Here is a 22846-nt window from a genome sequence, read left to right on the forward strand (position 1 = left end):
GAAGGAGATGCCCACATCATGGTATGACTAGTCAAAATATTTAGTGCTTTCCTCCCTCCCTGAATAGGTAGTTGATACTGACGAATAATTAAAGATTTGGAATTATGGGACAGAAATTGATCAACTTAAGAGTACAAGAGTATATTACATCAGAGAAAAAGCTTTAATGTTACATGCAACATAGGACAGCTAGGTCTGAGGGAGAATTGAGAAATGTGAGGTTACTAAAAATGAAATTATTCACCAGGTTTATTTAGGGCCTTTAGGGCCCTTCTGAAGTTTTATTTTCCTTGAAGTCTTTTTGTGTGTGTATGTGAATACTCTCATCGCAAAAATGCTATTAGTTGGGTAAAAGCAAACTTTTGAGACACAAGGGGATGTCAACAGTTTTTATCCTTCCCTAGAAACGATCTTTATAACAATGTCATTTTCAATTTAGAATCAACATTAAGAAAAACATCCAATCCAACTCATTCAGAGCTCAAAAGAACAAACAAGAAAGTGCTCAATCAAGTGCATGAAAGGATGTTATACCATATCAATAGGTGTGAAACTAATTTGAAAAAGTTACCATTATAACAACTGGGTAAGTCATTTCTAAAATCAAGTTAATCATACATGACAGTTATCAAGAGTGTAAGAATTCATCTGAAACAGCTAGTTGTAGATGTCTATTCCAAACAATTCTATTTTAAGGTGAATTATGATTCTGTAAGCACATAACATTGTAATAACATGAACAGAAAAATACTTTTAGTCCATTTTTTAATACTAAAAAAAAAAATAGAGGGACTTCCCTGGTGGCACAGTTGTTAAGGATCCACCTGCCAATACTGGGGACACCGGTTTGATTCCTGGTCTGGGAAGATCCCACATGCCACAGAGCAACTAATCCTGTGCGTCACAACTACTGAGCCTGTGTTCTAGAACCCGCGAGCCGCAACTACTGAAGCCCGTGCACCTAGAGCCTGTGGTCCACAATGAGAAGCCACAGCAATGAGAAGCCCATGCACTGCAATGAAGAGTAGCCCCCACTCACTGCAATTAGAGAAAGACTGTGCACAGCAACGAAGACCCAATGCAGCCATAAATAAATAAATAAATAATAAATAAATAAAAATAGAAATAGACTTTGAATAAACACATTCCAGGTGAAATAAATTTTGCCAAAAAAAAAGTAACAGAGAGAAAAAGACTTGAGAAATTCAATTTGCCATGGAGAACTTCACAAGTAACACTTTTCTTGTCTAATACTAAATTTCTGGGGATTTGCATGAAAACACAAGACATTAAGCACACCTAAATATAAATCAAGATAGAACATATACTTCAATAAATAACCAAAGGATTAAATGCTATGTCATCTCCAATGAACAAGTTTCAAAGTAATCATCTTGAAAATAGAAAAGACAGGTTTTAACTTTTTCAATTTTAATGTTTAATAATTCTGGTAATACTCAAAAAGTATTGCAATATTATAAGTACTTATGCCCAAATATCTTAAGTTTCAGTGACAGAACTTAACTCAGTGTTCACAAAGGAATAAATAGTTCCATTCAAAATTTATTGAACTTCAAATTAGTTTAAGTATTATGCTAGTTAACTAGAGAATATATCTCTAAAAAATATCTCAGCAGGTTCCTGGATGTCTCAGTAGATGCCAACATTATTGGACTGTTTAAATTAGAAGCTGAAACTATGAATTACCTGTCAAGGTTTCAACAATAAAAAATTTTAAAAGCCCATCATATTTGTTAATAAATTAGATTTATACAATCGATAATTTCAAAATAAATAAAACCTGAGTAGTATATGCCCTCTATTTCCACCCACCCTCAGCATCTGTACCTTTACATCCCATTTTCTTTTAGACCAGTGTGTCTCAAGCTTTAATAAGCATACATGTTCCTTGAGGATCTCATTAAGATGTAATTTCTGATTCAGTAAGTCTGTTGTGGGTCCTGAGAGTCTACCTTTCTAACAAGCCACAAATGGAGCTGAGGCTATCTTTGAACCACCCTTTGAGCAGCAAGGTGACCCAATATATAAAGTGAGGGAAACCTCTGGCCTAATGACTGTGGTTATATAGATTCAATGCTGTTATATTTTGTAATCAAACAAAAATAACCAACAATGATCACAAAAAATAAGTCTTGGAAGAAAAGAATGTTTTAGTTAAGTGAGAACTTAAAGTATACCAAATTGGCAGTGTTTCTATTTGTCTGACAGTTGACACCTTTGATACATTATAATGTAATCAGGACACCAAATTCTGGTAACTTTAAAAAATAGTTACTATAGCTTGAGGCTCTCCCAGTTAATTCAAGTTCAGAAAATTCAAGCCAGTACACTGTAAAACCACTATTAAAAATCTTTAATGGTAAAGTGTTCATATAAATTACTTGTAAACCTGCTCTAAGCTATCCCATCTCCTCCTCCTCTTTCAACAAATAAATGCTGCTTTTTTTTCTTCTGTCTTGTAGCTAAACAGCGTGTAACACCCAGTGCCCCTCCCTTTAAAAATCGAACAAAATTGTCTCCAACCAAAGGACCCAATGCAAAAAGGTTGGCTTCTTTAACACACTCATATGTATATGCATCTATTTCCACAGGATTACCCTTACATGTGATTGGCTGGCTTGAGTTGTGGCCTAGGTAACACCCTTGCTCCTTCAGAAAGGACAGATTGGGATGAGAACCTATCAGTACTACTGCTGCAGAGAGCTTAAATATTTTCTTCAATCCAGAGATATTTTGAAGAATGCATTTCATGTCCGACTTAAAGGAAAGCACATGGTGCTCAGGAAAACTGGTATAATCAGATAAAAGATTTGAGTCTAAAGAATATGACTGAGTACACATCATATGATAGACTTTATGGTATTCTGGATAAAGCTTTTTGGGAAGCTGTTTGAAAATTAAGCTTGGATCAGTTACTCGTCTGCGAAATACATGAATCACAGGGATATTATTGTTGTAAGCACACAGTACTGCATCAGCTGCGGTAAGCCCAGAACCTACAATTAACACTGGATCCACTTTGCCACACAACTTTCCTTTGCTTATAGCGGCTCCAAATTCAGGCATTGAATGAAACACAAAGGGAAAATCTTCCCCATCAATTTCCAAACGGCCAGGAGAATCCAATGTTCCAGTTGCCAGAGCTACATTTTCAGCAAAGAGACAGAAGGGAATATGGGAACCATCTCTTATTCGCTGATAACCCCTGATTTCCCAGTTTCTCTTGGTAAATTTTGACTTCTCTATCTGTAAATGCTGTGTTGAAATATCTCTGTCTTGACCATCATTATCAACTTGATCTCTGTAGAGTCTTGATACAGAGGTAATGTAAGTATTCTCTCTGAAATTCTTCTGAAGACCCATGACTTTTACATAATGTTTATAGTAGCGAGCTATTTCCTCTGGCATAACTCTATCCCCTTTTAGGTTCCTATAAAAAGAAAAGGAAAAATATTCTATGAGGATAATACTTTTAGTTTCCATGATTAGTACTTCTCCATCTAGTAAACTATTACATCTTTTTAATTCCTCTGGACTGTCCAAGCTAAAGCTAACACTTACCATAACACTTTACAAAGAAAGAAAGCCTTTCCTTTTCTTTAAAAATGTTAATAAATTAGTTTATCAATGGAGGAAGTCCCATGAGGGTAGAGACTGTATTTAATGCATCTTTGTTTCCCCAATGCCTTGTATAAGTATCTGTTCAGATTAGCTGCCTTTATCAATAAACTTTTATTAAATAAATGGATTAAAATGTGGATATCTGAAAATTAGACTATTTTAGTCTATGTCACAATTGTAATCTAAATAATTCAGTCTATAGCTATACTATTCAGTCTGTATTCTACTTAACTGTAGACTGAATTGTTTACAACCATTGAGATATTACAGGTCTGACTGCAATACATATACTTCTCAAAGATAATATCTAGACACAATTTTTAATAAGTTGCTTTCTGTTTTCCTAATGACCAAAAATAATTCAGATCAGTCTTTTGCTGAACAAAATCATATTTAAGTAGATAACCGTTCTCTCTCTGTGTTTTCCTACTCATAAAGAGATCTATAAATATAAGCTGCTCTCTATGAAAAAAGCACGTTAATACATCTTTTATTTTCCACTTGAAATTTAAAGCAATGGGCGTTAGTATCATTAAACAATGCCCCAATTAGAAATGAGTAGAAATAAAAACACCGGGCTTCCCTGGTGGCTCAGTGGTTGAGAGTCCGCCTGCCGATGCAGGGGACACGGGTTCGTGCCCCGGTCTGGGAAGATCCCACATGCCGCGGAGCGGCTGGGCCCGTGAGCCATGGCTGCTGAGCCTGCGCGTCCGGAGCCTGTGCTCCGCAACGGGAGAGGCCACAACAGTGAGAGGCCCGCGTACCGCTAAAAAAAAAAAAAAAAGAAAAAAAAAGAAATAAAAACACCAAATCAGGGAATTCCCTGGTGGTCCAGTGGTAAGGACTCCGTGCTTTCACTGCCAAAGGCCCGGGTTCGATCCCTGGTTGGGGAACTAAGATCCCATAAGCCATGCAGTGGGGCCAAGAAAACCCATAAAAAACACCAAATCATTTCACATAATTCAGTGTAACTTGTAACTGGAAGAAGTTCAAAGTTTAATGACTATAATAATTGAGATTTAGAATGTATTAACTCTCAATTTGTACAGAAACCCTATGTAATAGTTACTATTATTATCATCTTCATTTTGCAAACTAGGAAGTTGATAGCTAGTTTAAGTTATTTGACCAAGGTCATAACATTAGAAGGTACAGAGTCAGGATTTAAACCCTGCCAATCTCTAGAGGTCTAAGAGTCTTAACACTATGCAAGGGCAGGAACTAAAGCTAATATTTATCACAAGATCCATTTTCACATATTACTTAAACACACAATATGCTCAATTTAGAAGGATGAACACTCTGGTATGTAAATCATAAAGCTTTCTTTCCCTTTCTTACCCACATCATAAAGGGAAAAATATGTTGAGCGATTTCATTTTCTTACTTATGAAAATCAAGAACTTGTACAATTTGCCTAATTTTGCAACTTAACATTTCAAACCTATATAAAATTCCTTTTTAAAAACCCAAAAGTCATATTTGAAAGGTTTAAATTTACTCTGGTCTAAATTTGCTTTCCTTAAATCTTCTTAAATTAAGGATAATTACTGTAGATTAACATGGTTTCTATCTAACAGAAAGTCAAGCATTCAAACATTACAGCCCTGTTCTAACAAAGGTTGAGTAACTTCCTGCTTTAATTTATTGTTTCTGGCAGCAGTCAAATTAGAGTAGATTCTGTGTATTAGTAGTTCCTATCTATAGGAATGAAAATGGCTTGAAAATGATAGGGCTTTTCATATTTCTTTTTTTAAATTTTGGGTTCTTTCTCCCAAATAAATACAAAATAAACTTTTATTCTTTCAAGTTGAGATTTTCATATTTTCTTTGTTTTAAAATTAATTTTCATTGAACTATAGTTGTTTTACAATGTTGTGTTAGGGGATTTTCATATTTTCTATTCTCATATTTTAGTATTCTTATTAAATATTTACCTCTACAGCCAAGTAGGCAATCACATCACGGATTCTATTTTATTCCATCATTCTAAATTATTCATTATATATATTCTGGTTTCTCTTCAGATCATATAAATCTTAAGCTTTTTAAAATTATTCATTATATATACTCTTCTACTCTGAAAAGTCAAATAATTTAGGTATGTATACATGAGATATGCATACATGAAGTTATATATCCATTCATAAAAATAAGTTATATATATCCACTCATAAAAATAAGTAAATAAGGAAAGGATATGTACGTGGACAAGAAAGTAACAAAACAGAGTGGTTTAACAGGAGAGTGGGATAAAACTATGATTAACAATCTGTAGACAAGCCCTTACTTCTGTGTGCTTAGTTTTATAAAATCTCTAAATAGAAACTAGCTCATAACCACTGCTGCAGAGAGGTTTTATTTGAAAGACACCTGCATCAATATTATTCATCTAAGACAGGATCACAACTAGTTTGAGATTTGCTGACAGACACCCATTGTACACCAAAATTTTAATAGTTTTATCTTTACCTTCGTTTGCTAGATACCCAATCTTTAAATTTAAGTCCAGGTAGTTCCATCCAATTTCCAAAGCTGATTGTCAACATCGAGCCTTCCATATTCTATTTGAATAAAAAATGCACAATCAAAAAACACATTTTATCAGTAACAAGTTTTGTTTTGTTTTGTTTTGTTTTGTTTTTAACCAAAGCCATCTCATTTACTATAATTAAGTCTGGATAAGCAGAGCTCAAAGAAGTCCTAAATGGTTGTGTAAATCACCTCTGGAAATTTATTCCAATTAACTTTCAAATATTTTCAACACTTGGTAGTATCTATACTCCTTCTTTCATGTAATTATACATTTATAAATCAGATTTACAATATTACCCAATGCCTATAATCAACATAATTAGATGCAGAATATCGTGTTAGAGGAGCATATCAGTATTTTCACTTTAAACAAAAGGGGAAAAGTTCATTCATTTCTAACACTTTAAATGTCTTTCCATTTTAATATTATTAACAATTTTTTTTTTTTTTTTTTTTGCGGTACGCGGGCCTCTCACTTCTGTGGCCTCTCCCGTTGCGGAGCACAGGCTCTGGACACACAGGCTCAGCAGCCATGGCTCCCGGGCCCAGCCGCTCCGCGGCATGTGGGATCCTCCCAGACCGGGGCACGAACCCGCGTCCCCTGCATCGGCAGGCGGACTCTCAACCACTGTGCCACCAGGGAAGCCCAACACATTTTTTTAAATGGGCAGCAAAATAGCTTCCCCGCCCAAATCAATTATGATTGTGAAGTCTAAGCTGGTTTCAATACAGCAGGAATTGCTTTCTAAAACTAGGGAAATAAGTAAGTGGTTGCCTGATTAAGAACAGACTCACTGCTGAGGCTAATGCTGCCTTTAAGGAAGTGAGCCACTTCAAGCTTGCCCTACTTCTACTTTGCTCAGTACAAAGCAAGAAAAGCCCAAGGGCCAAAAGCACCTTTCCCAATGACTTCAACGATCTCATTCAACCAACTCTTTTAGGCTATGCCTTCTTTTATCTGAACACTTCTTGCCCTGTTTCTACACAGCCCAGTATTGGGAATGGGACTTGTTATTATTATTATTATTGGCTAACATTTATAGAGCACTTACTATGTGTTACGGCTTATAAAGTCATATTATTTGTGAAAGTACAAGATCACCACAGGAAGAGAATGCAGCAAGTTGCCACTGCTTTGAAGCAGGCTGGGCCTGATACTAGGATTAGAACCAAGTTTCAGGTATATATCACTTGAGCACTGATTCAAATATGTTTTTAGTAATCAAGGCTTATCCATACTTTAACTTTCCTAAATGTAAGTGGGAGAAATGAAGTAACAGAGATCAAATATTGCCTGCACATTTTTCTAAGCAGAAAATATATATGTACAATAAAACCTCAGGAATTTATAGAAGGTTCTCTAAAAACTTAAAAAATGTATTATGGCTTTTTCAATAAATGCAGTTTTATTAAGAATGCTACTTATTAACAAAGCAAATATAAACATGTAAGCTAAAAGGCACAGATATTTTGATAGTTGCTATCCATTACCATAAAGGTAATTAAGATGAAAAAGTCAGTGATATAGTTCATCTATAAAGTCCCCAAATACTCTGAAACAATCATTTGATAAATGTAAACAACTTTTAGCCATATAACATTGCACTAATATAGGAATATCCAACTGAAGTTTATACTAAAAATTTGATATTTAAAGTTAAAATTCCCATGAAGTCTTTATTTCATAACATAGCAAAAATTATTTAACATTTATTTGTACAACAAGTGAGCACTCACCACACACTAGACACTGTACTAACTGCTAAGGACACAGGAGTGAGGAATAATTATTAGTTGCTGCCCGCTAATGAAATATGCTGGATCTTTGTGTTGATAGTCCTCTGGTTTAACCTCTGCTATGGACTGAATTGTATCACCCCCCCCCCAAGTATACATGCTGAAACCCTAACCCCCCAACGTTATGGCATTTGGAGATGGGGCCTTTGGAAGGTAATTAGGGCTAGATGAGGTCATGAGGCTGATGCCCTCATAACAGGATTAGTGGCTTTACAAGAAGAGAGTTCACACACTCTTTGTTACATAAGGATACGCAAGAAAGCAGCTGTCTGCAAGCCAGAAAAAGAGCCCTCACCATAAACTGAATCATCTGGCACCTTGATCTTGGATTTTCCAGCCTTCAAAGTGTGAAATCTGTTGTTTAAGACACTCAGTCTATAGTATTTTATTTTAGCAGCCCAAGCAGACTAATACAATTTTTTTCTTTTACATTTTTCATTTAAGATCTTGAAAATGTAGGGAAATAATACATATTAGAATGAAATACTGTGTGAGATTTTGTAAACTCTACAATGAATAAGTGAATTAAAAATGTTTTACTATGCAAAACATCTTGAAATATTTTTATGTATAATTCTTAGAGAAACACTTATTCTAAGACACTATCACTAATCAAATTTGGCTTAATTTCTACTAGTAATTAATTCATATGTATCCGAACACATTAAAATTCTCAGATAAAGATGTGGTAATCATCATATATAATATTATATCATAATGTTTAAGAATCAAAATGGTCTTATCAAGATGATGTATAATAATTCACATTCACTAAAATGCTAAGGAAAATATACTCACATGCCAAGCTCCACCAGGTGGACCTTTACCAAGAACTAAGTGAGGGATATAATGATGCTGTTCTAATTTCCAATGCAAAATGGATGGATAATCATACCCAAAGTCAGCATCTGGATGAAGAAGTGCGTCGAAAAGTACTGCAACAGGATTGGATGATCGACCCTCAAGGCCCTCAGACAAGTACTCTAAGTCCTGAATTTTTTTTAAAAAAAAGAAAGAAGAAAGGCAGATAGAGTTTGGAAAAACAAACAAAAAAAACCTCCAGCTAACATAATAATAGTGAAGACCATTTATTATAATCCAGCATTTCCCATAGAGTGTGCTATAAAACACTGACGTTCCTTGAGATCTTAATAGATTCTCTGGTCAAATAAGTATGGGAAAATGTAGGGTTTCAAAAAGCTAATCAGATCGTTTTACTACAAAACTTGAAGATGCCTTTAATATGCTAGTATGCCTTACTATGTCTACCATGACACTCTAATAATAAAAAGCAGCATTTCCCAAACTTACCAGAGCATAGAGCACATATTAAACTCCATCAGGAAATAATTTGCGAAATTCTGCTCTAATTAATTCAGGAAAATAAATGGAAGCAACTCAGCAGAATATATTTACAATTCTAAAATTAAAATGTTAGAAGGTGTTATTTAGAAGAAAAGGTTTTCAGCTAAGAAATACAATGCTTATATAGCAGAAAACTAACCTTGTCTCAGTATAATAAAATTTAAAAGCATCAACATGTGAAAAATAATACCTGATCAACAATGGAAAGATGTCTCGCTTCTTCTAATTTGCTATGTAAGATTGTGTTTGGATGTATTGCTTCTGATGATAAATATGGTCTGTAGCCTGACAGCATATAAGAAAGGCAGATTCCTGAGGGTCCATTTCCTATTAAAAAAAAGGTGGAGAGGGGTGTATCTTGCATCTTAATACTCATGTTCTTTGGCTTTTCTGTTTCACAGATGGTTTTTCTCCTTCACAAATTCTTCTTTCTCTGAACTCTCAAAGCCAAGTATTCACAAGAGAAGATTTTTGTCTTCTCTCCTGTTTTCTTTTGGGAGTCTCACCTACTCAAAGCTTCAACTCTCTATGCTACTAACCCTCAAAATTACATATCTAGGCTGACCTCTTACCCCCAAAATATATCTCAAATTTCCATATGCCACTTCTTCACCTGACTGAACCACTAATAACTTAATCACAATGTGTTCAAAAGCAAATTCATGAGTTCTTCCATTTTGGTGCCCTCTCCTTTAAACCTCATTCCTTTGCTGGTATGATACTTACCAGCAAAATCCTAAGTTAATCAGGTTCTGGTTTAAATGTATTTTGTCACCTATATCCATTAAGTTGTCTTTGTTATTCTCACTCATATATTCTCACTCAGAAGACAAAAATCTCTTCTTGCTCCTCTTCAAGATTCACCTACTTCAAATAATTTCACATTCTACATTCAAATGAGTTCTCATAACAAGAGTTCTCATTATGTTACCCGCGCTATGTTACCCACTCTACCCAAAGCCCTTCATTGCTTGTTTCTTCTATCCAGTGTTCTCCATGTTCTGGTCTCAACCATCTTTCAAGTCCCATCTCCTAATAACTTCCCTCCTGTATTTCTATATCCTTTATCCAAAACCAAACTGGATTTTTTGTTGTTGTTGAACTCCAACAACTACTTTGATTTCTGTAGTTCTTTTAGTCTGGGTTGCCATTTCTCTATTATATCCATCTACCAAAAATTTAATCTATCTGGGACAACTGTAAGCCATCAGAAAAATAACCTGTTCCTTGTCTAATATTTTGCCCCAAATAAAATAAGCTCAAAGATGTAAACATGAAAAGTAACATCATAATATTAGGAAAGAGGTTAATATTTCTACTTATAATGCTGTAGTAAGAAGCCTTTAAGTATGACAGAAAACTCAAGACAGAAAGGAAAATAAACCATTTGACTTCATAAAAATTTTTTTAAATGGCAAATATTGGGAATTAAGATCTGAGGTAAAGAGCTAATTTCCTTGAATCAAAAAGAAAGAGACAAAACTAAAGAAAAATCATAATACCAACAGAAATAGAAGAAAAATTTGAGAAAATCCAACAATTATTCATGTAAAAACTCTCAACAAACAACAGAGGGGAAATTCCTTAACTTGATAAAGAGTATCTACAAAAATCCTACAGCTAACATCATAATTAATGGTGAGAAATTAGGGTTTTTTTTTCCCTATAAGATCAAGAAAAGGATGTCTCTTCTCACCATTCCTACTCACCACACACCTTAATGGAAATCCTAGCTAATGCACTATGACCAGAAAAGGAAATTAAAGGTATACAGATTGGGAAAGAAGAAACAAAACTGTCTTTGTTTGTAAATGCCATGATTATCTATGTCAAAAGTCCCAAAGAATTGACCAAAGTAAACTCCTGGAAGTAACAAGCAATTATGTTGCATGAAAAAGGTTAATATATACAAGTCAATTGCTTTCCTACAGACCAGTAATGAACAAGTGGAATGTGAAATTAAATACACAACCCCACTTATATTTGCAAGAAATACTTGGGCATAAGTCTAACAAAATTCACATAAGATCTAAATGAGAAAAACCACAAAACTCTGATGAAAGAGATCAAAGAATATCTAACTGATGGAAAGCTATTCCATGTTCATGGATAGAATGATTCAATATTGTTAAGATGTCAGTTTTTCCCAACTTGATCTACAGATTTGATGCGATCAAAATCAAAATCCCAGCAAGTTACTTTGTGGATATTGGCAAACTGATTCTAAAGTTTAAATGGAAAGGCAAAAGACCCAGAACTGCCAATATAATATTGAAGAACAAAGTTAGGGCTAATACCATCCAACTTCATCTTACTGTAAAACTACAGTCAACAAGACAGTGTGGAAATGAAAGAATATATAAATGAATGGAACAGAACAGACAGCCAAGAGATAGATCCTCACAAATACAGTCAACTTTTTTTTTTTTTTTTTTTTTTTTTTTTTTGCGGTACGCGGGACTCTCACCGCTGTGGCCTCTCCTGTTGTGGAGCACAGGCTCCAGATGCGCAGGCTCAGCGGCCATGGCTCACGGGACCAGCCGCTCCACGGCATGTGGGATCCTCCAGACCAGGGCACAAACCCGTGTTCCCTGCATCGGCAGGCGGACTCCCAACCACTGCGCCACCAGGGAAGCCCCCAGTCAACTTATTTTTGACAAAAGAGCAAAGGCAATGCAATGGAGAAAGGATAATCTTTTCAACAAATGGTACTAGAACAACTGGACATCTACATGTAAAAAATGTGAATCTAGATACTAACTTTATATCTTTACAAAAATGAATTAAAACAGATTATAGACCTAAATATAAAACACAAAATTATAAAACATCTAGAAAATAACTATGAGAAAATCTAGGTGACGTTGGGTTTGGTAATGAGTTTTTAGATATAACACCAAAAGCAAGATCTATGAAAGAAAAAAATTGGTATGCAGGACTTCTTAAAATTTATGCTCTGCCAAGTCACTGTTAAGAGAATGAAAAGGCAAGTCACAGACTAGGAGCAAATATCTGCAAAACATGTATTTGATAAAGTACTTGTTTCTAACATATACAAAGAACTCTTAAATCTCAACCATAAGAAAACCACCAACACAATCAATTAAAAAGTAGGGAAAAGTTCTGTACCGCAAGGTATAGAGATGGAATATAAGCATATGAGAAATTACTCAACATTGTATATCATTACAGAACTGCAAATTAAAACGAGATACTACACACCTATCAGAATGGCTAAACCCCAAAACACAGACAGTATCAAATGTTTCCAAGGATGTGGAACAACAGGAACTCTCATTCATAGTTGCTGGGAATGCAAAATGATACAGTCACTTTGGAAGACAATTTGACAGTTTCTTAAAAAGCTAAACATAGTCTTAACATATGACCCAGCAATCACACTCCTAGGTGGGTTGAAAACTTAATGGCCATGCAAAAATCTGCATATAAATGTTTGCAGTACTTTACTCATAAATGTCAAACACTGGAAGCAACCAAGATGTGCTTCAATAAGCCAATGGGTAAACTGAAACATCCATACAATGCAATAGTATCCAGTGATAAAAAGAAATGAGTATCAAGCCATGAAAAGACAGACAGTGATCTTAAATGCATATTGCTAAGTCAAATAAGCCAGTCTGAAAAGGCTACATACAGTGATTCCATATATATGACATTCTGGGAAAGGCAAAACTATAGAGATAGTAAAAGATCAGTGGTTACCAAGGGTTGATAGTTGAAGGAAAGGATGAATGGGTGGAACACAGGAGGTTTTTAGGTCAGTGAAACTATTTTATATGATGTAATAATACATGACATTATACACCCAGCAAAACCCATAGAACTGTACAACCCAAAGAGTGAACCCTAATGTGCACTATAGATTTTAGTTAATAATAATGTATAAAAACAGTGGTTCATCAATTGTGACAAATGTACCACACCAAAGCAAGATGTTAATAAAAGGTATAAAAGGGGGTTGGGAAGGAGAAGAAAAGGAATATATAATAAAAATGTTAATAAAATGTATAAAAGGGGGTTGGGAGAGTATTTACAGAAATATTCTCTGTAATTTCTGTTTCATTTTCCTATAGACTTAAACTGCTCTAAATAAAGCCTATTAAATACTGGCTATACGAAAAATAGTGGGAGTTAATGTCTCAAAGAATCACAAAGAAATAACACTCAAAAGACAATACAAAAAAGAATACAAATAAGCAGTTCATAGAGAAATATATACACAGGCAGAATGTGCCCCATCTCCCAAAGATTTCCCATTCTTAACCCCAAGATCCTGAGCGTGTTACCTTACAGAGAAAAAGGACTTTGTAGATGTGATTAAATTAAGGACCGTGAGCTGGAGAGAGTAGCCTGGATTATCCAGGTGGGTCCAATCTAATCACACAAGTCCTTAAAAACAGAGACCCTTTCCCACCTGTGGTAAGGAGGAACCCTAACTATGAAAGGTTAAAAGAGAAACAACACTGCTGGCTTTGAAGATGCAGAGGGGTCCAGGAGCCAAGGAATACTAGTAGCCTCTAGAAACTGGGAAAGCAAGGAAACATTCTAGCTACCCTAGAGCCTCCAAAAGGAATGTAGCCCTGCTGATACCTTGATTTTAGCCCAGTGAGACCAGTGTTGGACTTCTGTTCTGTAGAACAGTTAAATACATTTATGTTGTTAAAGCCACCAGGTTTGTGGTAATTTGTTATGACAGCAACAGAAAACCAATTACATACATTAAGGAAATTAGCCCTTTATTATGATCAGCTGGCGGTGCTATTGCCAGCAATAATGGCCCTATAAACATGAGGTTAAGCTACGCTTCGGCTAGCTGAGGCAAAATAGGAACAGATTGCTTTGGGGGAAGTAAGGTGCAGATGAAAGTAGTTTTTCTTTTTCTGACCCTGCCATAGCCCAACTAGAACAAGAAGACAGGTTCCTTTGCCTATGACAAGACATACAGGATGGAAAACCAGGGTTGGATATAAGTGGGAAATGGAACGTGAGATTTAGTTTCCAAGATATCTTGGATGAGAAATACTGCAAATACTGTCAGCTCCCCTAGAGGGGAATCTAGTGTAGAACTATCTTGCTTTCCTTCCTTCCTTCCTTCCTTCCTTCATTGAATCTCCTATGGAGAGATGTCAATATGCCAGACAGAGCACAGGACTTCCCTCTCCATTGACTTGAAACAAGTCAAAGAAACTAAGAAGTTGTATGCCATCAAGGTACATTATGTCCCATAATTCCTTCCTTTGGCTTGGTTTCACACTATAGTACTTGTCCAACTTCATGAGTTTGAATATTAGATTAAAGATACATATGACAGGTAATTAAATACATGCAATAAAACAACATCATAAAATTTTATAATTTTGAATTAGGTTTTACTAATAACTTAATTTTTAATATCTTATATACCTATCTATTGAGGTGGTACAATGGATATATAATAGTAACATATGGTTAAAATATTATAAACCTAACTGTAGAGTACTATAATGTTCTTTATTAACTGAGCACTGACTACTAACTTGCACAGGTTACTCAACTACTGAGTTTCCCTGTCTGTCCATACCCTACAACCTCAGAGGGCTATAGGTTTTAAGGCATAATCCAATAATGTACACAGAATGCTCTATACAGGGCTCTAATAACATTGGTTATCATCATTATCATAACACTGTCATATAAGTAACACAACTGACTACTGATATTTTAAAATAGAATAATATCAACCCTTCAATGAAAAAATGTTCCATTCTAACACAGAATCTAATATCAGATAAATCAATTCCTCTCTCCAAAGATTTGGTTATTGGTTATTTAAAAATATTAAGCAACCTAAGAATACTTTTCAATACAATCCTAAGAACTTGTGCTATGTAACTGTGCACTTATAAAAGTAGTAAGGATCAGAACTGTAATTTTAAGAGATAAAATGCAATAAAACTTACCTATTACTACCACAGGCAAAGTCACTGATGAATCTTCAAGTAAAGAAGTTTCTTCAACTAATGGCATAGCTTTAACTTTTCGCCCCAAATTATCACCAAAATATTGCACTAAGGAATTAAAAATCTCTCCTTCAGTTTCAGGGTCACTATAGTTTCTTTTAAAAGGAAAATATGGAACAAAAACAAAACAACAAATATATAGTCAATATAGCCTTTATAAAAATCTGTCTTTATTCAGATTTTATTTAGGCCATAAAATATTCAATAGTTCCATAAAAGGAGAAAAGAAAATCCTTTGATTAATGCTTTCAAATTAGTACCTTAGCCACGTCAACGTACACCACTTTGTTAGAAATCCTAAATACAGTGGTCCCTCGGTATCCAAGGGGGGTTGGTTCCAGAACTACCCCAGGATAGGGCAGAGTTCCCCAGGATACACTGACAGATTCCTCACCCCCAGTAATTGGGCTCCCCTAACTTTACATGGCCCCTTTTGGCCAGAACTGATACCCTTTGCATATGGCTACTTAGGAAAGCCCCTCCTCACACTGCAAGCCTGCCTCTGAAAGAAGTCTTATGCTCAATCCATCCCTTTCAGAGCATTCCAACTCCCACCACTGATCAGATCCAGATGTACTAGCTGTCTTGCCTTCTGCTTCTTGACAACTGAACTCAACTTGAGTATATTATACTTGGGCCTGTCCCTGATATTTCTCCAAAGTGTGTGCCCAGGACAGGTTCCCCAGCTTCCTTTGGATGCTTCTGAGTAGTCCTTTTAGGTATCCAGGCCTCATTAATATTATGGTGGTTGTAAAGGCCACAGTTCTTTTTCAGGAGATGCAGACATCATGGCCAGTCTCCTCCTGACATCCCTATCTCAAACACTGTTGCTTCCATATATATAACCTGGAATTTAATTAATAAAAATGATCATCACTCTGAGATTCTGGTAATTAAAAAGATATCTCCTTCTTCAAACCCTAACAAATGTTTCACATTAATAAAAGGGCAGATATGCTGGGGGTTACAGTCAACTTGAGACTATATAAATATTAAACTAGATACTTGAATATTATCTGATATCCTGTACACTCTGAGAACTGATAATCCTCTGAATGACTGAATGAAGGTACTTTAGCAGTTACTACCATATTTGATTTTATAAGCAAAACTCAATGATCTAAAATGCCTTGGCCAGTTTCTTAAGTCTACAAATAAACACTGTGAAACAAATATTTAATATTTAAATTCCTTAAGAACAAAAAAATCATGGCTAGAAGAGAAGTGTTGGCTTAAACTCTGAATCACTTTTACTTAAAGGTACAGTAGAATTCATTTTTTAAATAACTTATTAAGAGGCATTTAATATTCTAAGTCAAGATGTCTCAAGAAACCTTTTTTTTTTTTTCTGGCAGGCCTCAGAATTTTAATATAGCTATCAATTCTATAATTTGACTATACCTTTTGTTTTGAATTTTATTTATTTTTGTACAGCAGGTTCTTACTATTTATTTATTTTATACATATTAGTAAATCCCAATCTCCCAATCATATATGTCAATCCCAATCTCCCAATTCATCCCACCACCACCAAACCCCTGACTATACATTTTACAAGGATCTTTCATTACACTGGACTAGTCTTCTCAAATAACTGGTTAATACTTAAGAAAAAAGAGGTTAAGACAATTAGAAATAAAATGCCTCCTCTGTTAGGCTTCTATTAATCAAGAAAGACAAAGTTTTCAAGAGCTCAAAAACATCAGATCTGATCAGGCCTTAGACCAAGGTAAATAAATAGAGGGAACTTGGTAATGCTTTAAAAAAAAAAAGACCTTTAATGAGATAAAATTCACGTATAAAATTCACCCTTTCATTTATTTTTTTTGGCGGCACCACTTGGCATGTGGGATCTTAGTTTCCTGACAGAGATTGAACCCACGCCCCCTGGAGTGGAAGCACGGAGTTTTAACCACTGGACTGCCAGGGAAGTCCAAAATTCACCCTTTTAAAGTGTACAATTCAGGGCTCTAAGTAGTCACAAGGTTTTGCAATCACTACCAATAACTTCAGAGAAATTTTATCACCCTAAAAGTATATGCTGCACCCATTAGCACTCATTCCTCATTCTTCCCTCCCCGCAGCCATTGGCAGCCACTAATCTACTATCTTACTGATATGCCTACTCTGGAAATTTCAAATAAATGGAACTCCTCATACATTATGTAGCCTTTTGTGTCTGGCTTCTTCCACATAGCATGTTTTCAAGGTTCACCCAGGTGGTAGGATGTATTGGTACTTCATTCCTTTTTATGCCTGAATAATATTCCATTGTATATTACCCACTCATGAGCTGATAAACATTTGGATGGTTTCCACTTTTTGGCTATTACAAATATGCTATGAACATTCATGTATAAATTTTTGTGTGGACAAATGTTTTCATTTCTCTTAGGAGTGCATGCAATGGCTGGGCTGTAAACTCTCTGTTTAACATCTTGAGGAATTAGCAAACTATTTTCCCAAGTGTGCATCATCTTACATTCCCACCAGTGAAATGAGGGTCCCAATGTCTCCACATCCTCGCCAGCATGTTATTTTTTGTTTTTTATTTTAGCCATTCTAGTAGGTATAAAGTAGCATCTCATTGCAGTTTTCATTAGCATTTCCCTAATGACTAATAATGTTAAGCATCTTTTCATGTGCTTATTGGCCACCTGTATATCTTCTTCGGAGAATAATTCAAATTATTTGCCCACTTTCCAACTGGGCTGTCTTTTTTATTGTTGAGTTTAAAAAATTCTTTATATGTCCTGGATACAAGTCCCTTTTTGGATATGTGATTTGTAAATATTTTCTCCCATTTTGTGGGTTGTCTTTTCACTGTCTTTATATTGTCTTTTAAATCACAAAAGTTTTCATTTTCGATCAAGTCCAATTTATTTTTTTCTTTTGTTGCTGTACTTTTGGTGTCATATCTAAGAAAGCACTGCCTAATCTAAGATTACAAACCTGTTTTCTTCTATGAGTTTTATAGCTCTAGTTCTTAAATTTAGGTCTTTCATCTATTTTGAGTTAACGTTTATATATAGTATGAGGTAGCAGTCCAACTTCATTCTTCTGCTTGTGAATATCCATCTGTCTTGGCATCATTTGTTGAAAAGACTGATATTTCCCTTTTGTCTTGGGATCCCACAGAAACCAACTGACAACAAATGAAGGGAATTATTTCTGGACTCTCAATTCTATTCCATTGATCTATGTTTATCTTTATGCCAACGTAACACTGTCTTGATTACAGTTTCTTTGTGTAAGTTGTAAAATTAGGAAGTGTGAATCCTCCAACTTTGTTCTTTTTGCAAGATTGTCTTGGCTATTCTGGGTTCCTTGTAATTCCATGTGACTTTTAGGATCTGCTCATCAATTTCTGAAAAAAAAAAAGGCAGCTAGGATTTTGATAGGATTACACTGAATTTGTAGATAAATTCAAGGAATATTGCCATTATTGCCATCTTAAGAATACTAAGCTTTTCAATCCATGAACATGGGATTCCTTACCATTTATTTAGGCCTCCTTTCATTCTTTTCAATGTTTTCTAGTTTTCAATGTACAAGTTTCACTTTTCTTCTGTTAAATTTATTCCTAAATATTTCATTCTCTTTGATGCTAGTATAAATTGAACTGTTTTATCAATTTCATTGTCAGATTGTTCATTGTAAGTGTACAGAAATACAATTGATTTTTGTATGTTGATCTTGTATTCTGCAATATCACTGAATTCATTTATTAGATCTAGTAGGTTTTTTTTTGTGTGTGTGTGGGCCTCAAGCAATTTGACACTGGTCTCTCCCAAGACTCAAGTAGAGTATATAGAGCCAAAGTTTTAGTTTATCTTAATTCTCCAGAGTACACGTAATTTGTTCTGATTTTCTACTAACTGGTCATACGTATAATCTTTGTGTATATAATCCATAATATTGGTATAAACTATTTGCAATAAACTTGCATGGTACTTGATAAATACTGGTTTAACACAGGCATGAAAAACTGAATCAAGAGAAGAAATGAAAATTAGGTTCACTGAATTTACATAAAGCAACAATGAAACAAAGACCTATTAGTAAGTATTCTTTCTAAAAAGTTCAGTCTAAACTATAAATTTAGTATTGCTGTACATATTTTACAGTATATGCATACTATATGCATACTGTGTTCACAGGTCTATGAATAGTGAAAATTTCCACTGCAGATATCCAATGTGCTGAATGTTTGCTCTATTTAAAACAAGTATTTGAGTAATAAAAAAATCTACTTAAAAAAATCTACTTTTCCCTTGAGGCAATAAATTGGAAAATATAACTAAATTTTAGGAAATAGTAAAGAAGAGCACTTTACACATATGCAAAAATAGTTACCTTATTCTTAGGCATCAAATTAGAAGACTATTTGAAATTTCAGATGATTTTAGATGCCTTCCATGTTTTGTTTTTGAAACATTATGGTCCAAAGACTCAAAACAAATTTAAAAGGATGGCATAGACATAATATTTGAATAACAAAACACTTTTCTCACACCTAGCAATACCTTTCTAAATGATCCTTCAAAATGAAATGCTTTACTACCTGAGTTTAGTCTTTGGGAGCATGAGCTTAGAATTTACCAAATTGATACTACCATAAGAAAAGAAGGTTCTAAAGTCACAAAGGAAGTCAGTCACACTCTCTATCTTCTAGAACAGGAAGTATGGAAGTTGGAAAGTTAGGAGACAGTTCTCTCACAATATTTATTCTTTCAGATATAAGGCAAGATCCAAAATGTAGACACTGTCACAATTGGTTTTAAAATGTGTTCCTAATGAAATTACTCAAAAAAAAAAATTGTGCTAGTAAATTATAAACCTTCTCCTAAGGAAATGTTTTAATTATTAAATAAACGTTTTCTTTTTTAAATTTTAGATAAGATAGAGCTGTTTATACAATGGAAATATGGTTTATCAATCACAATTTTTATTCTTTGGCTAGCAGGCTTGTTTTCCCTTATCCCTCAAGATCAAAATATAGCAAATACCTTGTTTTCACCTCCTCCTCCACATTTCTGTACAAGGACGTAAACACATGATATTCACTACCTAGGATTAGTTGAACACGTATGAATCCCAAGCTGTGTCCTTAGAATTCAACTGTACCAAAAGGTGTCAAAAGGCTTTTGGACAGTACTTTCTAAGAGGCATATTATTTTCTCAGGGGCTTCAGTTTAACAAGTTTTCACTAGGGGAACTTGTTTTCTAAAGTTCTCCAAAGTGGATCTGATACTCTCAAATCACTGTCAAGTAGGTAACACACAAATTTACCTAGAATTTAAAATCCAGCAGTTTATTACATAAAATAATTTTTAATATCCAGAATTTAGAGACTCTTACAAAACTCACTGAGAAGGTAGGCAAGCCTGGATTGCTGCTCTAGTTCAACAGGAATTCTGAGTCTTTTCTGTGCGTTACACCCCTTTTGCAATTTGGTGAAGCCTCTGGACCTCTTCTTTGAATAATATTATTAAACACATAACAGGATTTACAAGGAAACTAAAAAGTAAACTTGGAATGTTTTTATGTATTCCTCTATCGTATTAAATAACAAGTTCAGTGATGTAAAATAATTACTGTAATCTTGAAAAAATAAATAAACAATATTTCTAGGTATCTGCAACAATTAATGTGGTATGAAAATATTTGTGACTTCTATTCATGACAAAGTCAAAAATACTACCGTGATTTACTGCTTATATTTACAGTTGAAGAAAACAGATTTTGGTTAAAGTTGAGTGAAAATTCCTGGTACCTTTCTTTACATCCAAGTTCACTGGCCACCTAGTCTATATATGCAGCCCAATTTAAGAACTCTGATCAGAATTTCACATTTTACAAAAGACGTTTTGCATATCATTATTCTAGCACATTCGTGTATATATAGGGCAAGGCACTTTACTAAAGTCTTCGCTAAGCTTCTCTTTTCTTCACCACAAGGTTAAAACTAGTTTCAAGTTGCTTTCGGTCTTTCTCTCCATAACTGAATGAAATGTTGGCCAACTGTGCTAGATCTAGTACATAAACTTTTATTTTAAAATGTATTATCCGTATCACCCCTAAAAACGTTCCTCATAATGTTAGTCTAGAATCGCCACATTTTTCAAATTTCTACAATATATATGACTTACAATGATTGACATCTTAAAAGTCAGAAACATATTTGTAGCTAGAACATCAAATTTTAAACATAGCTCCCTGCCTCCCTTCAACCCAGTAACTTAGGTTATTAGATTTTTTTTTTTAAGAAAAAGAATGTTTAAGGTGTGTGGGGGGCTGGGAGAACCTCACAACCCTTCACTAAAACTTTGCACTACTTTTAAGTCTCAGTTCGCCGTAACCGACTAGATCCGGGCCTAGCCGGTCCCGCAGTCCCGTGACTGGCACGGTCCAGGGAGAGGAAAAGGGGACAACAGAGGAGAGTCCCCCAGAGCCAGGAGCCAAGGCGGGGAACCTCGACTAGACAGGAACAGGGAGGAAGCAGCAGCCGAGGCGGGAGGCCTCTGCAGTTCAGGCGCTTGCCTTCCACCACCGACCCGTCCCCGACTCCCTAACCCGCGCGGCCTCTACCCATTTCGGCCCCTGCCCTGCCGCAGGGCCCCGCAGCACTCTACCCTCCGCCTGCCCCCTTTTCTTCCACGGTGGAGAAGTCACCTGAAATGACCGGCCAGGGAGCAGCGGCAGCACCACACGGGCATGGAGCGCGGCGCACGGGGCGCCCGAGCGCGACCGCCACGGCCACCTCCCTCGGCGGGGTTGCCCGTTCGGGACGCCCGCCCGGTTACGGGGTCCTCGGGGCGCCCGCGCCCCGCGCCTAGCCGTTGCCGCGACTGCCGGAAGCTGCGGTTCAGCAGCCGGCCGGGATCTGGAGCACCCAAGCCCGCTTCAGGAAAGCGGCTTCCGCTCCTCGACTACTGGCAGCCGGACGCCGGCGGCCGATGATCTCTGGGCGCCGCGATGGGGGCGGAACGGGGCGGGGACGCTGCGACGGCTGCGGCGGAGGCGGGCGGGCTCCTCCTCGCAGGTGCGGAGGCGGCGGCGGCGGGCGAGGCCCGGGATTGGTGGAGCCGCGGCCAGAGCGAGGGGCCCGGCCTGAAGAAGTGTTCGCTGAGAGGGCGGGGGGCCGAGGTAGTCCGCCCACCAGACGGCTGGCGGTGGCTACTGGGGCCCGGGCCTCGGTCTGCGCCCTGCGGCCCCTCCGCGTGCTCCCGACCTGCGGCGAGGGAGGTTGGCGAGGCTGGGAGGATGAGCGTCCTGAGTGCCGGATGACAAGGGGAAGAGGAAGAGCTGCTAACCTCGGTAGCGGGACGGTTAGGGGGAAATCCCTGCGTGCCGCGCGGCCTCTGCGACCCGAACACCCCAGTGTCTCCAGAGTCGGTCCACGCGGGCCTCTCACCAAGGACGCCCGGGAAGACCGAGATTACCGCTCGACGAAAACCACTTTAGCGCCTTATCTCGCGCTGGCC

The 22846-nt window shown here is 36.5% G+C and overlaps 1 protein-coding gene across 4 annotated transcripts; it reads right to left on the reverse strand.

Moving 5' to 3' along the window:
- Positions 1–1190: 1190 nt before the first annotated feature.
- On the reverse strand, positions 1191–22321 carry OSGIN2 (oxidative stress induced growth inhibitor family member 2). 4 transcript variants are annotated; one of them, XM_082601845.1, is made up of 7 exons: positions 22035–22321; positions 18312–18726; positions 15300–15454; positions 9530–9666; positions 8773–8964; positions 6115–6206; positions 1434–3451 (listed from the first exon to the last, which is right to left on the reverse strand). In XM_082601845.1, the coding sequence occupies exons 2-7, from the start codon at positions 18362–18364 to the stop codon at positions 2416–2418; spliced, it is 1665 nt and encodes a 554-aa protein (XP_082457971.1). In that variant the 5' UTR covers positions 18365–18726; positions 22035–22321; the 3' UTR covers positions 1434–2415. The 4 variants fall into 4 exon arrangements, with proteins under 4 accessions (XP_082457974.1, XP_082457971.1, XP_082457973.1 ...); XM_082601847.1 differs by having other exon boundaries at positions 17520–18726; XM_082601846.1 differs by lacking the exon at positions 18312–18726.
- Positions 22322–22846: the final 525 nt, after the last annotated feature.

Source organism: Mesoplodon mirus (assembly GCF_964341445.2).
Source record: "Mesoplodon mirus genome assembly, chromosome: 16".
Lineage (NCBI taxonomy): Eukaryota > Metazoa > Chordata > Mammalia > Artiodactyla > Ziphiidae > Mesoplodon > Mesoplodon mirus.